This window comes from Cuculus canorus, chromosome 38, assembly GCF_017976375.1.
Source record: "Cuculus canorus isolate bCucCan1 chromosome 38, bCucCan1.pri, whole genome shotgun sequence".
Classification (NCBI taxonomy): Eukaryota; Metazoa; Chordata; class Aves; order Cuculiformes; family Cuculidae; genus Cuculus; species Cuculus canorus.
In genome coordinates this window covers 769,046-784,928 of record NC_071438.1, presented here as the reverse complement: position 1 = coordinate 784,928, position 15,883 = coordinate 769,046, and the positions used below count along the sequence as shown (strand labels likewise).

General features: G+C 60.2%; 1 protein-coding gene and 1 long non-coding RNA gene across 2 annotated transcripts; one reads left to right on the top strand and one right to left on the bottom strand.

The window, feature by feature from the left end:
• Positions 1 to 38: 38 nt before the first annotated feature.
• On the top strand, positions 39 to 4,154 carry LOC128850088 (uncharacterized). Its single transcript, XR_008447545.1, has 4 exons — positions 39 to 102; positions 222 to 275; positions 1,242 to 1,346; positions 3,853 to 4,154. It is a non-coding gene; the product is annotated as an uncharacterized LOC128850088 (long non-coding RNA).
• Positions 4,155 to 4,624: 470 nt separating this feature from the next.
• On the bottom strand, positions 4,625 to 15,390 carry LOC128850073 (CD2 antigen cytoplasmic tail-binding protein 2-like). The gene is made up of 7 exons (XM_054053028.1): positions 15,262 to 15,390; positions 13,705 to 13,790; positions 11,713 to 11,809; positions 10,370 to 10,557; positions 8,004 to 9,132; positions 5,389 to 5,471; positions 4,625 to 4,729 (listed from the first exon to the last, which is right to left on the bottom strand). Exons 2-7 carry the CDS (start codon positions 13,768 to 13,770, stop codon positions 4,625 to 4,627), a joined length of 1,668 nt encoding a protein of 555 aa, XP_053909003.1. The 5' UTR covers positions 13,771 to 13,790; positions 15,262 to 15,390.
• Positions 15,391 to 15,883: the final 493 nt, after the last annotated feature.

Sequence of the window (15,883 nt, the reverse complement as noted above, 5' to 3'; positions counted from 1 at the left end):
GGCGCGGAGTGATGACGTCACAGGCAGTTAAAGAGAGCCGGCGCGGCGCTGTGACGTCATTTTGGCAGCGACGCGGATGGAGGCGGCGGGAGGAGGCGGGGGGTGAGGGGATGGGGGGGGCAGAGGGTTTTGGGGGGAAAAAAGGGGATTTTGGGGGGTTGGAGGTGGGGGGGGGGGCGGAGGGGATCCGCCTCACCCCGCGCCTCCCCCCCCCCCCCCAGCGCCCCCCGGTTCCTCGGGCCCGGCGGGAAGCGGCGAAGAGCGGCGGGAGAGGGGTGAGTGCGGCACTGGGAGGGACTGGGAGGCACTGGGAGGGACTGTGAGACCCCTTGGGTCATACTGGGAGGCACTGGGAGGGACTGGGAGCCCTCTTGGGTCATACTGGGAGGCACTGGGAGGGACTGGGAGGGACTGGGAGCCCTCTTGGGTCAGACTGGGAGGGACTGAGAGGCACTGGGAGGGACTAGGAGCCCCCTTGGGTCATACTGGGGGGACTGGGAGGGACTGGGAGCCCCCTTGGGTCATACTGGGGGGACTGGGAGGGACTGGGAGCCCCCTTGGGTCATACTGGGGAGACTGGGAGGGACTGGGAGCCCCCTTGGGTCATACTGGGGGGACTGGGAGGGACTGGGAGCCCCCTTGGGTCATACTGGGGAGACTGGGAGGGACTGGGAAGGACTGGGAGCCCCCTTGGGTCATACTGGGAGGCACTGGGAGCCCTCTTGGGTCAGACTTGGAGGCACTGGGAGGGACTGGGAGCCCCCTTGGGTCATACTGGGGGGGCTGGGAGGGACTGGGAGCCCCCTCGGGTCATACTGGGAGGGACTGGGAGCCCTCTTGGGTCATACTGGGAGGCACTGGGAGCCCCCTTGGGTCATACTGGGAAGGACTGGGAGCCCCCTTGGGTCAAACTGGGAAGGACTGGGAGCCCCCTTGGGTCAAACTGGGGGGACTGGGAGCTCCCTTGGGTCATACTGGGAGGCACTGGGACCCCTGGGGCCATACTGGGGGTGAACTGGGCCATACTGGGAGCCCCTTTCGGCCATACTGGGAGGCACTGGGCCATACTGGGAATTGCCGGGTGGGCGAACGCTGCCCTACGTCGACGTATACTGGTTTAGAGTGCTCTATACTGGTTTGTACTGGTTTGTAACGGCCCGTGGGGGTCCGTACTGGTCCGTACTGGTCCATACTGGTCTATACTGGTCCATACTGGTTTATACTGGTCTATACTGGTGCAGGGAGCCCCCCCCCAAGCAGGCGCTGCCGGAGGCGATGGCGGCCGCGCGGCTCCGGGCGTTCGGAGCACAACACGACCACCGCTACAGCGGCAACGGCTTCCCGAGGTGTGGGGCAGAGATCTATGGGGCAGGGATCTATGGGGCAGAGATCTATGGGGCAGAGCTGTGGGGCGGAGCTGTGGGGCGGAGCTGTGGGGCAGCGCTATGGGGCAGAGAGCTGTGGGGCAGAGAGAGCTGTGGGGCAGAGAGAGCTATGGGGCAGAGCTGTGGGGCGGAGCTATGGGGCAGAGCTGTGGGGCAGAGAGCTGTGGGGCAGAGAGCTATGGGGCAGGGATCTATGGGGCAGAGAGCTATGGGGCAGAGATCTGTGGGGCGGAGAGCTATGGGGCAGAGCTGTGGGGCAGAGAGCTGTGGGGCAGGGAGCTATGGGGCAGAGAGCTGTGGGGCAGAGCTGTGGGGCAGAGAGAGAGCTATGGGGCAGAGCTGTGGGGCAGAGCTATGAGGCAGAGAGCTATGGGGCAGAGAGCTGTGGGGCGGAGAGCTGTGGGGCGGAGAGCTGTGGGGCAGAGAGAGCTGTGGGGCAGAGCTATGGGGCAGAGAGAGCTGTGGGGCAGAGCTATGGGGCAGAGCTATGGGGCAGGGAGCTATGGGGCAGAGCTATGGGGCAGAGAGCTATGGGGCAGGGAGAGAGCTATGGGGCAGAGAGCTATGGGGCAGAGCTATGGGGCAGAGCTGTGGGGCAGAGCTGTGGGGCAGAGATCTGTGGGGCAGAGCTGTGGGGCAGAGCTGTGGGGCACAGAGAGAGCTACGGGGCAGAGATCTATGGGGCGGAGAGCTGTGGGGCAGAGATCTGTGGGGCAGAGCTGTGGGGCAGAGATCTGTGGGGCAGAGCTGTGGGGCAGAGCTGTGGGGCTGAGAGCTGTGGGCTGAGAGCTGTGGGGCAGAGAGAGCTGTGGGGCAGAGAGCTGTGGGGCAGAGCTATGGGGGAGAGCTGTGGGGCAGAGAGCTGTGGGGCAGAGAGCTGTGGGGCAGAGCTATGGGGCAGAGCTGTGGGGCAGAGAGCTATGGGGCGGAGAGCTATGGGGCAGAGAGCTGTGGGGCAGAGCTGTGGGGCAGAGAGCTATGGGGCAGAGAGCTATGGGGCAGAGCTGTGGGGCAGAGAGAGAGCTGCGGGGCAGAGCTATGGGGCAGGGAGCTATGGGGCGGAGCTATGGGGCAGAGCTGTGGGGCAGGGAGATGTGGGGCAGAGCTGTGGGGCAGAGGGCTGTGGGGCAGAGAGCTGTGGGGCAGAGCTGTGGGGCAGAGAGATGTGGGGCAGAGCTATGGGGCAGAGCTATGGGGCAGAGCTATGGGGCAGGGAGCTATGGGGCAGAGAGCTGTGGGGCAGGGAGCTATGGGGCGGAGCTATGGGGCACAGAGAGAGCTATGGGGCAGAGCTATGGGGCAGAGGGCTGTGGGGCAGAGCTGTGGGGCGGAGCTGTGGGGCAGAGGGCTGTGGGGCAGAGAGCTGTGGGGCAGAGAGCTGTGGGGCAGAGCTATGGGGCAGAGCTATGGGGCAGGGAGCTATGGGGCAGAGCTGTGGGGCAGAGAGCTGTGGGGCAGAGAGCTGTGGGGCAGAGCTATGGGGCAGAGCTATGGGGCAGGGAGCTATGGGGCAGAGAGCTATGGGGCAGGGAGCTATGGGGCAGAGCTGTGGGGCAGGGAGCTATGGGGTGGAGCTATGGGGCACAGAGAGAGCTGTGGGGCAGAGCTATGGGGCAGAGAGCTATGGGGCAGAGCTGTGGGGCAGAGAGAGCTGTGGGGCACAGAGAGATCTGTGGGGCAGAGAGCTGTGGGGCAGAGAGAGCTATGGGGCGGAGCCGTGGGGCAGAGCACAGAGCTGTGGGGCAGAGCTATGGGGCAGGGAGGGATCTATGGGGCTGAGAGAGTACTTGTGGGGCACGGAGGGATCTATGGGGCTGAGAGGGCACTTATGGGGCAGGGAGGGATCTATGGGGCTGAGAGGGCACTTATGGGGCACGGAGGGATCTATGGGGCTGAGAGGGCACTTATGGGGCACGGAGGGCTCTATGGGGCTGAGAGGGCACTTATGGGGCAGGAGTGGATCTATGGGGCCGAGAGGGCACTTATGGGGCACAGAGGGATCTATGGGGCTGAGAGAGCACTTATGGGGCACGGAGGGATCTATGGGGCTGAGAGGGCACTTATGGGGCAGGGAGGGATCTATGGGGCTGAGAGGGCACTTATGGGGCAGGGAGGGATCTATGGGGCTGAGAGGGCACTTATGGGGCACGGAGGGATCTATGGGGCTGAGAGGGCACTTATGGGGCACGGAGGGATCTATGGGGCTGAGAGGGCACTTATGGGGCACGGAGGGATCTATGGGGCTGAGAGGGCACTTATGGGGCACGGAGGGATCTATGGGGCTGAGAGGGCACTTATGGGGCACGGAGGGATCTATGGGGCTAAGAGGGCACTTATGGGGCACGGAGGGATCTATGGGGCTGAGAGGGCACTTATGGGTCAGGGAATGGCGATCTATGGGGCAGTTGGGGGGCACTTATGGGGCAGACCCCCCCCCCCCCATTCACCCCCTTTTCTCTCCCCGCAGGCCTCCCCTCCTCTGACGTCACTCTCCAGGCCCCGCCCCCTCCCTCAGGCCCCGCCCCCTCCCTCAGACCCCGCCCCCTCCCTCAAGCCCCGCCCCCTCGGCTGTGTTGGGGGTCCCTCTGAGCCCCCCAATAAACCCCAACTGCCCACAACGGCCTCAGCGTCAACTTGGGGGGCTTTGGGGGGGCCCCGAACCCCCTCTTCTGACCCCCAACTCCCTCCAAACCCCCCCTTAAAAACCAAGGGGGGGCGGGGCTGCACTTTTGGGGTCCCCCCACCCCATTTTTGGGGTCCCCTCCTCCCCAAAACCCCCCCAGGACCCCCCAAACCCCCCATTAAACACCAATAAAGGGGAGAAAGTTGGACTTTTGGGGTCCCCCCACCCCCTTTTTTGCCCCCCCTCACTTTTGGGGTCCCCCCACCCCCTTTTTTTGCCCCCCCCTCACTTTTGGGGTCCCCCCATCCCCTCTTTTTGCCCCCCCCTCACTTTTGGGGTCCCCCCACCCCCTTTTTTACCCCATCCCTCACTTTTGGGGTCCCCCCACCCCCTCTTTTTGCCCCCCCCCCACTTTTGGGGTCCCCCTTTTCATTTCAAACACAACAACATTTTGGGGTTCAGCTCCTTTTCGCCTTTAATTCCCCCCCAAAAAACACTTCTGGGGGTCCCAAACCCCCCCTTTTTCCTGCTCCCCCCCCAACCCCCCCCAAAAATTCGGGGGTCCCCCCCAAAAAAAGGGGGGGACCCCCCCAAAAATATTGGGGTTCCCCCCCTCTTATGTGTAGAGCTGAAAGTCGACGCGAGAACAGTCGTAGAAGAGGCCCTGAGGGAGACGGCGGCACCGAGCGCCCCCCAAAAAGTACCCCTGTTCCGCCCATTCCTGCAAGAAACGGGGGGTCAGGGGGTCCCCAAAACCTTCTTCCCCCCCTCAGGTACCCCAAAACCCCCCCGGACACCCCCAAAATCAGAAAGGAAAAGGCAGAAAACAGGGGGGGGGGGCGACCCCCAAAAGTCATCGCCTTTTCCTCCCTCCGCAGCGCTTTAATAGTGGAGATTTTGGGGTGTCCCCCCCTTTCACCACCCCCTCCCTTCTCAGTTTTTTGGGGTCCCCCCGCCTTTAAACCCCTCCCCCCACCTTTAGGGCCCCCCAATTTAACCCCCAGCCCCCCACTTTCAGCTCATTGCCCCCCACTTTAAGCCCTTTCACTTTTTGGGGTCCCTCCGCCATTTTTTGCGCTTCCCTCTCAGTTTTTTGGGGTTCCCTCTCAGTTTTTTGGGGTTCCCCCTCAGTTTTTTTTGGGGTTCTCTCACTTTTTGGGGTTCCCCCTCAGTTTTTGGGGTTCCCCCCCACTTTAAGCTCCTCCCTCCACCCTTAACCCCCCCCAATTTTAACCCTTACGCCCCATTTTTGCCCCATTTTGAGCCCTTTTTGCCCCATTTTGAGCCCTTTTTGCCCCATTTTGAGCCCCTCTCCCCCCTATTTTTGGGGTCCCCCTCTACTTTTGGGGTCCCCCCCTTAGTTTTGGGGTCCCCCCTCACCTGCATTTGGGCACTGCTGAAGGGGCCGAAGGTTCCGGGTTCTCCCGCCCCCTCCCCCCATTGCAGCTCCCAAAGCACCGGACCTGAGGGGGACCCCAAAATCAGCCTCCCCTGAACCCCAAAATCAGCCCCGAAGAGCCCCCCCTGAACCCCAAAATCAACCCTAAAGACCCCCCCTGAACCCCAAAATCAGTCCTAAAAACCACTCTGAACCCCAAAATCAACCCTAAAGACCCCTTTGGACCCCAAAATCGGCCCCAAAGACCACTCTGAACCCCAAAATCAGTCCTAAAAACCACTCTGAACCCCAAAATCGGCCCTAAAGAGCCCCTCTGAACCCCAAAATCGGCCCCAAAGACACCCTCTGAACCCCAAAATCAGCCCCAAAGACCCCCCTGAACCCCAAAATCAGTCCCAAAGACCACTCTGAACCCCAAAATCAGCCCCGAAGACCCCGAACCCCAAAATCAGCCCCAAAGACCCCTTTGAACCCCAAAATCGGCCCTAAAGAGCTCCTCTGAACCCCAAAATCAACCCTAAAGACCCCCTCTGAACCCCAAAATCAGCCTCGAAGACCCCCTCTGAACCCCAAAATCAACCCCAAAGAGCCCCCCCTGAACCCCCAAAGACCCCCCTGAACCCCAAAATCAGTCCCAAAGACACTCTCTGAACCCCCAAATCAGCCCCAAAGGCACCCCCTGAACCCCAAAATCAGCCCCCAGACCCCCCTGAACCCCCAAATCAGCCCTCAGAGACTCCCCCAAACCCCACAATCACCCTCTGAACCCCAAAATCAGTCCTTGAAGCTCCCCCTAAACCCCAAAATCACCTCCTGAACCCCAAAATCATATCTTAAAGCTCTCCCGAACCCCCAAATGCGCCCCCAGAGCCCCCCTGAACCCCCAAATGAGCTCTCAGAGACCCCAAATCAGCCCCCAGATCTCCCCCAAACCCCAAAATCAATCTCTGAACCCCAAAATCTTCCCTCCAAGATCCCCCGTAGCCCCCAAATCAACCCCCAAAGACCCCCCAAAACCCCAACGTCACCCTCTGAACCCCAAATGAGCCCCCAGAACCCCAAAATGAGCCCTCAGAGCCCCCCTGAACCCCAAAATGAGCCCCAAAAGACCCCAAATCAGCCCCCAGAGCCCCCCTGAACCCCCAAATCAGCCCCAAAAGGCCCAATATGAGCCCTCAGAGCCCCCCTGAACCCCAAAAGGAGCCCCCAGAGACCCCCGAAGCCCCAAAAGACCCCAAATGAGCCCCCAGATCCCCCCAGAACCCCCAAATAAGCCCCCAAATCAGCCCCCTGAACCCCCAAAGCCCCCCCAAACCCCCAAATGAGCCCTAAAAGGCCCCAAATGAGCTCCCGGAGCCCCCCCCGAACCCCCAAATGAGCCTCAAAAGACCCCAAATGAGCCCCCAGAGACCCCCCCGAACCCCCAAATGAGCCCCCAAAGCCCCCAAATCAGCCCTCAAAACCCCCAAATGACCCCCAGAGACCCCAAATGAGCCCCAAAACCCCCAAATGAGCTCCCAGAGCCCCCCAAAAGAGCCAAAAACCCCCAAATCAGCCCCCAGAACCCCCAAATGAGCCCCAAGAGACCCCAAATAAGCCCCCAGAGTCCCCCCAAAACCCCAAGATGAGCCCCCAAAGGTGCCCCTAGACCCCCCTGAACCCCCAAATGAGCCCATAGAACCCCCAAATGACCCCCAAAACCCCTAAATGAGCCCCAAAAGCTCCCAAATGAGCCCCCAGATCCCCCCTGAACCCCCAAAGGCCCCAAATCAGCCCCCAGAGCCTCCCCAAATGAACCCTAAAAAGCCCCAAATGAACCCTAAAAGGCCCCAAATGAGCTCCCGGAGCCCCCCAGAACCCCCAAATGAGCCCCCAAAGCCCCCCCAAACCCCCAAATGAGCCCTAAAAGGCCCCAAATGAGCCCCCAGAACCCCCAAAATGCCCCAAATCAGCCCCCAAAGGCACCAAATGAGCCCCCAGATCCCCCCGAACCCCCAAATAAGCCCCCAAAGCCCCCCCAAACCCCCAAATGAGCCCTAAAAAGCCCCAAATGAGCTTCCGGAGCCCCCCAGAACCCCAAAACCCCCAAATGAGCCCCAAAAGCTCCCAAATCAGCCCCCAGAGCCCCCCCAGAACCCCCAAATGAGCCCTAAAAGGCCCCAAATGAGCTCCCGGAGCCCCCCTGAACCCCCAAATGAGCCTCAAAACCCCCAAATGAGCCCCAAAAGACCCCAAATGAGACCCCAGAGACCCCATATCAGCCCCCAGAGCCCCCCCGAAACCCCAAATGAGCCCCAAAACCCCCAAATGAGCTCCCAGAGCCCCCCAAAAGAGCCAAAAACCCCCAAATCAGCCCCCAGAACCCCCAAATGAGCCCCAAGAGACCCCCCAAACTCCCAAATGAGCCCTAAAAGGCCCCAAATGAGCCCCCAGAGCCCCCCAGAACCCCAAAACCCCCAAATGAGCCCCAAAAGCTCCCAAATCAGCCCCCAGAGACCCTATATCAGCCCCCAGAGCCCCCCCAGAACCCCCAAATGAGCCCCCAGAGACCCCAAATCAGCCCCAGAGCCCCCCTGAACCCCCATTTCCCACTCACCTTCCTCCTCCTCCTCCTCCTCGTCGCCGTCCCCCCCCTCCTCCTCGTGGTGCCGCAGCCCCCGCAGGCGCAGCTCCAACCTCTCCCGCGTCTCCTGGAAGATCCCGAAGAGTCCGTGAGCCACGAGGCCATCGGCCAACGCCGACAGAGCCTCCAGCTCCGGGGGGGGCCGGGGGCGGGGCTGCCACTGGCCACGCCCCCTCGGGCCTTGGACACGCCCCCTCGGCTCCCTGGGACCCTCCCCTTCTGCCTCCAGTGCTGCGGAATGGGGGCTCTGGCCACGCCCCTTTGAGTCCTGGCCACGCCCTTCTATGGACTTTGGGCTCTGGCCACGCCCCCTCGGCTCATGACCCTCTATGGACTCGGGGCTCTGGCCACGCCCCCCTGGCTCATCGCCACCTATGGACTCGGGGCTCTGGCCCCGCCCCTCAGCATCATGGCCACGCCCCCTCCCTTCCTGCCCACGGCACTCGGCCTCACTTCCCTCTCTCTCCCCAGCGCTCTGGCCACGCCCCCTTTCCTCAAGGCCACGCCCATCGCTCTCATTTGCATCTATTAAAGCGCTGCGCATGCGCCCCTTTCCCTCATGGTCTGGCTGCGGGCTGTGGCCACGCCCCCTTTTATGACCACGCCCCCTTAGCTCATCCCCCTCACTGTCTGACTGTGGGCTATGGCCACGCCCCCTTAGCTCATCCCCCTCATGATCTGAGCTGTGGCCACGCCCCCTTTTATGACCACGCCCCCTTTGCTCATCCCCCTCACGGTCTGACTGCGGGCTGTGGCCACGCCCCCTTTCCTGACCACGCCCCTTTAACTCATCTCCCTCATGGTCTGAGCTGTGGCCACGCCCCCTTTCTCCCTCACAGTCCTTCTGGGGGCTTTGGCCACGCCCCCTTTTCCCTTCTGAGAGTCGCTTGGCGCTTTGGCCCCGCCCCTTTGGGCCTTGGCCCCGCCCCTTCGGGCCCTGGCCCCGCCCCCCGAGCCTCCGCAGGGCCCCCCCGACGCTCTCCCCGGGGCGCAGCAGCTCCACCGCTCCTCTCAGCAATTCCCGCAGCGGCGGCGGAGATTCCTCCTCCACCACTTCCGGCGCGGGAACGGCGCGGGGGGGAACGCGGGGGCGGATCGGCAGCTGTGGGGGGGGGGAATGGGAGGGGTTAAAAACACACAGACCCCCCCATAACCACCCCCAATTCCCTCTGTGTACCCCCTAAACACAATGACCCCCCCCCGCGCACCCCTAAATATCCATAAGGAAGTCAGGACCCCCCCCCGGACCCCCAAAATGTCCACTTTGTGAACCTCATCACCATCCTGACCCCGCCCACACCCCCTCTCTGCCCCCCCAAATCCTCTTCAGGGGTCCCACACCCCCATTGCCCCCCCAAATCTCCTCCAGGGGTCCCAAACCCCCCCTCCGCCCCCCCAAATCCCCTCCAGGGGTCCCAAACCCCACCATTGCCCCCCCAAATCCCCTCCAGGGGTCTTAAACCCCCCCATTGCCCCCCCAAATCCCCTCCAGGGGTCCCAGCCCCCCCCTCCATTCCCCCAAATGCCCTCCAGAGGTCCCAAACCCCTCCATTGCCCCCCCAAATCCCCTCCAGTGATCCCAAACCCCCCCTTCTGCCCCTCCAAATCCCCCCCAGGGGACCAATTCCCCCCCCATTGCCCCCCCAAATCCCCTCCAAGGGTCCTACGCCCCCCCAAATCTCCCCCAAATCCCCCCCCCAGGGATCCCACACCCCCCATTGCCCCCCCATATCCCCTCCAGGGGTCCCAAACCCCCCCAAATCCCCTGCAGGGGAAAATCCCCCATCCCATTGCCCCCCCAAAGGTCCCAAACCCCCCCTTCAACCCTCCCCAGGGGTCCCAGACCCCCCCACTGCCCCCCCAAATCCCTTTCAGGGGTCCTGAACCCCCCCCAAATCCCACCCAAATCCCCCCCAGGGGTCCCGAACCCCCCCAAATCCCCCCCGAATCCCCCCAGGGCTCCCAGACCCCCCCAAATCCCTTCCAGGGCACCAAACCCCCCCCCCCTCAACCCCCCCAAATCCCTCCCAGGAATCCCAGACCCCCCCAAATCCCCCTCAGGGGTCTTAAACCCCCCCTCCAACCCCCCCAAATCCCCCCATTACCCCCCCCAAATCCCCCCCAGGGGTCCCAGACCCCCCCAAATCCCTTTCAGGGGTCCCGAACCCCCCCCAAATCCCCCCCAGGGGTCCTAAATCCCCCCTCCAACCCCCCCAAATCCCCCCCAGGGGACCAATTCCCCCCCCATTGCCCCCCCAAATCCCCTCCAGGGGTCCCAAACTCCCCCTTCAACCGCCCCTAACCCCCCCCAGGGGTCGGTGACCCCCCCAAAATCTCACCCCCTCGATGGCCTCCAGCCAGGGGTCCCGGGGCTGCCCCTCCCCCCGCGGCAGGAAGTGCCCCTGAGGGTCGAAGCGCCCCTCCCCCAACTCCTCCTCCAGGTTAAAAGGGGTTAACGGCACCGGACCCTCCCCCAGCGCCGCCTCGTCCGGAGCCGCTTCCTGCCCTGAGGACACGCCCACCTCGCCTTAGCCACGCCCTTCCGCCCGCGTAAACCACGCCCCCCCCGCGTAAGCCACGCTTCTCTTTACCCTCTCAGGCCACGCCCACCTTTCATGGCACACCACGCCCCCGTTAGACAGCGCGCTTCGTTCACGCCAAGCCACGCCTCCTCCCCTCAAGCCACGCCCCACCGCGCCTCGTTCTGACCACACCCCTTCTCAGCAAAACCACGCCCACTCCGTCAGCCCGCGGCCCCTTCCCGTTAGGCCACGCCCTCCGCTCGCTGTAAGCCACGCCTCCTCCGCTCAGGCCACGCCCACACCTGCCCTGCAGTCTGCACTGTATCCGCCCTATAGCGCCCTACAGCGTCCCATAACCCTCCATATCTGCCCCATAGCGCCCCATAGCTCTCCAGATCTGCCCCATAGCGCCCCACAGCTGCCCCATAGCGCCCCATAGCACCCCATTGCCCTTCATATCTGCCCCACAGCGCCCCATAACCCTCCATATCTGCCCCATAGCGCCCCACAGCTGCCCCATAGCCCTCCATATCTGCCCCATAGCGCCCCATAGCTGCCCCATAGCCCTCCAGATCTGCCCCATACTGCCCCATAACCCTCCATATCCGCCCCATAGCGCCCCACAGCTGCCCCATAGCCCTCCAAACCTACCCCATAGCACCCCATAACCCTCCATATCTTCCCCATAGCGCCCCACAGCTGCCCCATAGCTCTCCAGATCTGCCCCATAGCGCCCCATAACCCTCCAGATCTGCCCCATAGTGCCCCACAGCTGCCCCATAGCTCTCCAGATCTGCCCCATAGCGCCCCATCAGCCCCATATCCACCCCATAGCGCCCCCAAAACCCCCCCATCAGCCCCACAGCTGCCCCATAGCCCTCCGGATCCACCCCATCGCGCCCCACAGCTGCCCCACATATGCCCCCATCAGCCCCATATCCACCCCATAGCCCCCTCTTCAGCCCCATAGCTGCCCCACATCCACCCCACATCCACCGCCATCAGCCCTATATCTGCCCCATATCCACCACCATCAGCCCCACATCCGCCCCATCAGCCCCATATCCGCCCCATATATGCCCCCATCCGCCCCATATGGGCCGCCGCTGCCCCACAGCTGCCCCACAGCTGCCCCACAGCTGCCCCACAGCCCCTCTCACCCTCAAGGCCGCCCCACAGCCCCTCTTCCTCCTCCTCCTCCTCCTCCTCTTCGCTGCTGTCGAGAGACGTCTGTGCGGGAAAGCGGCTGCCGGGGCCCTGCGACCCACAGCGACCCATAAGTGACCCATAGCGACCCATAGTGACCCATAAGTGACCCATAGTGACCCACAGCGACCCATAAGTGACCCATAGAGACCCATAGTGACCCATAAGTGACCCACAGTGACCCACAGCGACCCATAGGGGACCCACAGCGACCCATAAGTGACCCATAGCGACCCATAGAGACCCATAAGTGACCCATAAGTGACCCACAGCGACCCATAAGTGACCCATAGCGACCCATAGAGGACCCATAGTGACCCACAGCGACCCATAACTGCCCCACAGTGACCCAAAAGTGACCCACAGCGACCCATAAGTGACCCATAGGGGACCCACAGCGACCCATAAGTGACCCATAGAGACCCACAGCGACCCATAAGTGACCCACAGCGACCCATAAGTGACCCATAAGTGACCCATAGTGACCCATAGAGACCCATAAGTGACCCACAGTGACCCATAAGTGACCCATAGTGACCCATAGAGACCCATAAGTGACCCATAGCGACCCACAGCGACCCATAGGGGACCCATAGCGACCCATAAGTGACCCATAGAGACCCACAGCGACCCATAGCGAGCCATAAGTGACCCATAGTGACCCATAGAGACACACAGTGACCCATAGCGACCCACAGCGACCCATAAGTGACCCATAGAGACCCACAGCGACCCATAGAGACCCACAGCGACCCATAGGGGACCCACAGCGACCCACAGCGACCCATAGCGAGCCATAAGTGACCCATAGTGACCCACAGCAACCCATAAGTGACCCATAGCGACCCATAGAGACCCATAAGTGACCCACAGCGACCCATAGAGGACACATAGTGACCTATAGAGACCCATAAGTGACCCATAGCGACCCACAGCGACCCACAGTGACCCATAGTGACCCACAACTGCCCCATAGTGACCCATAACTGCCCCATAGCGACCCACAGCAACCCATAGCGACCCATAGTGACCCACAACTGCCCCATAGTGACCCATAGAGGACCCATAGTGCCCCATAGTGACCCATAGGAGACCCACAGCGACCCATAGTGACCCACAACTGCCCTATAGTGACCCACAGAGGACCCACAGTGACCCATAGGGACCCATAACTGCCCCATAGTGCCCCATAGGGGACCCACAACCGCCCCATAGTGACCCATAAGGGACCAACAATGACCCATAGGGACCCATAACTGCCCCATAGTGACCCATAGGGGACCCACAGTGACCCATAGTGACCCACAACTGCCCCATAGCGACCCATTACTGCCCCACAGTGACCCATAACTGCCCCATAGTGACCCATAACTGCCCCATAGTGACCCATAGGGGACCCACAGTGACCCATAGTGACCCACAGGGGACCCACAGTGACCCACAACTGCCCCATAGTGACCCATAGGGGACCCAAAGTGACCCATAACTGCCCCATAGTGACCCATAGAGGACCCACAGTGACCCACATTGACCCATAACCGCCCCATAGTGACCCATTACTGCCCCATAGCGACCCACAGCGACCCATAGTGACCCATAAGTGACCCACAACCGCCCCATAGTGACCCATAGGGGACCCACAGTGACCCATAGTGACCCATAGGGGACCCACAGTGACCCATAGTGACCCACAACCGCCCCATAGCGACCCACAAGTGCCCCACAGTGACCCACAGCGACCCATAGTGACCCACAGGGACCCATAACTGCCTCATAGTGCCCCATAGGGGACCCACAGTGACCCATAACTGCCCCATAGCGACCCACAGCGACCCATAGCGACCCACAAGTGACCCATAGAGAACCCACAACGCCCCATAGTGCCCCATAGGGGACCCATAGTGACCCACAACTGCCCCACAGTGCCCCACAGCGCCCCCCCTCACCCTCTTGTTGGGGGGCGGCTCCGGCCCCTCCCCCTCCTCCCAGCTCGGCAGCGGTCGCTTCGCCATGGCCGGAGCTTAATTAGTGCCTAATTAAGGAACCCGAGATTAATCAAACCCCTCATTAACCCCTCCCCCCACCCCCCCCCCCCCGAACCTCATTAGCGGCGCTCGTTAACCCCCAACCCCGGAACAGCCCCCAATAACCACATTATCGGCCCTAATTAGCGTTAATTAACCGCATCGATCCACCTTAATTAGCCCTCATTAACCCCTCCTGACCCCTAATTCATCCCCACTAATTACTCTAATTAACCTCCACTAATAACTCTAATTAACCCCACTAATAACTCTAATTAACCTCCACTAATAACCCTAATTAACCCCCACTAATAGCTCTAATTAACCCCCACTAATAACTCTAATTAACCTCTATTAATAACTCTAATTAACCCCCACTAATAACCCTAATTAACCCCACTAATAACTCTAATTAACCCCCACTAATAACTCTAATTAACCCCCACTAATAGCTCTACTTAACCCCACTAATAACCCTAATTAACCCCACTAATAACTCTAATTAACCCCGACTAATAACTCTAATTAACCCCCTCTAATAACCCTAATCAACCCCCACTAATAACTCTAATTAACCCCCACTATTAACTCTAATTAACCTCCCACTAATAGCTCTAATTAACCCCCACTAATAACTCTAATTAACCCCCACTAATAACTCTAATTAACCCCACTAATTACCCTAATTAACCCTCCCAAGCCTCGTTATCAGCCCATTGGCCTCTAATAAAGCTAAACATGAGTAATTAGCACTAATTAACCCCACTACAAATGCTAATTAACACCCATTAAGGGCTTTAATGAACGCCCCTCGTTATCAGCCCCCAATTAACACCCACCATTACCCTAATCAACGCTAATTAACCCATTAATGAGCCCAACGAGCCCAACGCCCTCTCCAATTAACAGCTATTAACGGCCCTCATTAACCTTCTCTAATTAAGCCCCCAAACCCCCGACGTCAGCCCTAATTAGCGCTAATTAACCCCCACGACCCACCCCCAACATCCCCTCCCTTAATTAACATCCACTAATTAACCCCCTCCGAGAACCCAAATGAATTATTAACCCCTAATTAACCCCCATTATCAACCCTAATTAAGGGTTAAGTTAATTAAACTAACTAATTAAGGGTTAAGTTAATTAAATCAACTAATTAAGACTAATTAACACCCGCTAATTAACTCCCCCCCAAAGCCCCCATTAGCGGCCGTTAACCCCTCATTCACCCTAACGCCGCCCTTAATTAGCGCTAATTAACCCCCCAGCAGGGCCCCACCCCCTCCCTTAATTAACGCCGACTAATTACCCTAATTAACCCCCACAAACCCGCCCCCCCCGCTCCTAATTACCCTTAATTAGCGCCGCTCACCCGCTGACGCGCGTCCCCCCCCTTAATTAACGCCCCCCCCTAATTAAGCCCCCCCTTAATTAACCCCACACCCCTTAATTAAAACCCCCCTTTAAGCCCTTAATTACCGCCCCGCGTCCCTCATTCGCCTCCGCGCGCGGGAACGGCCGGGCCGGAAATGGCGCGAACCGGAAGTGGCGCGAACCGGAAGTGGCGGCGGTAGGCGGCGCGCGGGCGTGACGTCATCGCAGCGCGACGCCCCCTCCTCCTCTCCTCCCCCTCCCCTATTTTCCCGCCAAATTCATTCATTGAAGGAATAAAAGCGGCGCTGAAAACCGCATTTTGGGCGTTTTTGGAGCAAAAAGGAAAGGGGGGAAAAAGGGGTTTAAATAGAGGGGAAATGAATCGATTAATGGATCGAATGAGGCCATAAATCAATCAATGGGGCCGTCGGTCGATCAATAAATCAATCAATTAATCGATGGCGCTGCCAATTGATGGCAATGCTGATCAATAAATCCACCAATTGATCAATAAATGAATCAATGGCGCTGTCAATCAATTAATCAACCAATGGCACTGTCAATTGATGGGAATAACGATCAATAAATCAACCAATTGATCAATAAATCAATCAATTAATCAATGGCGCTGCCGATTGATGGCAATGACGATCAATAAATCCACCAATTGATCAATAAGTCAATCAATGGGGCTGTCAATCAATTAATCAATCAATGGCGCTGCCAT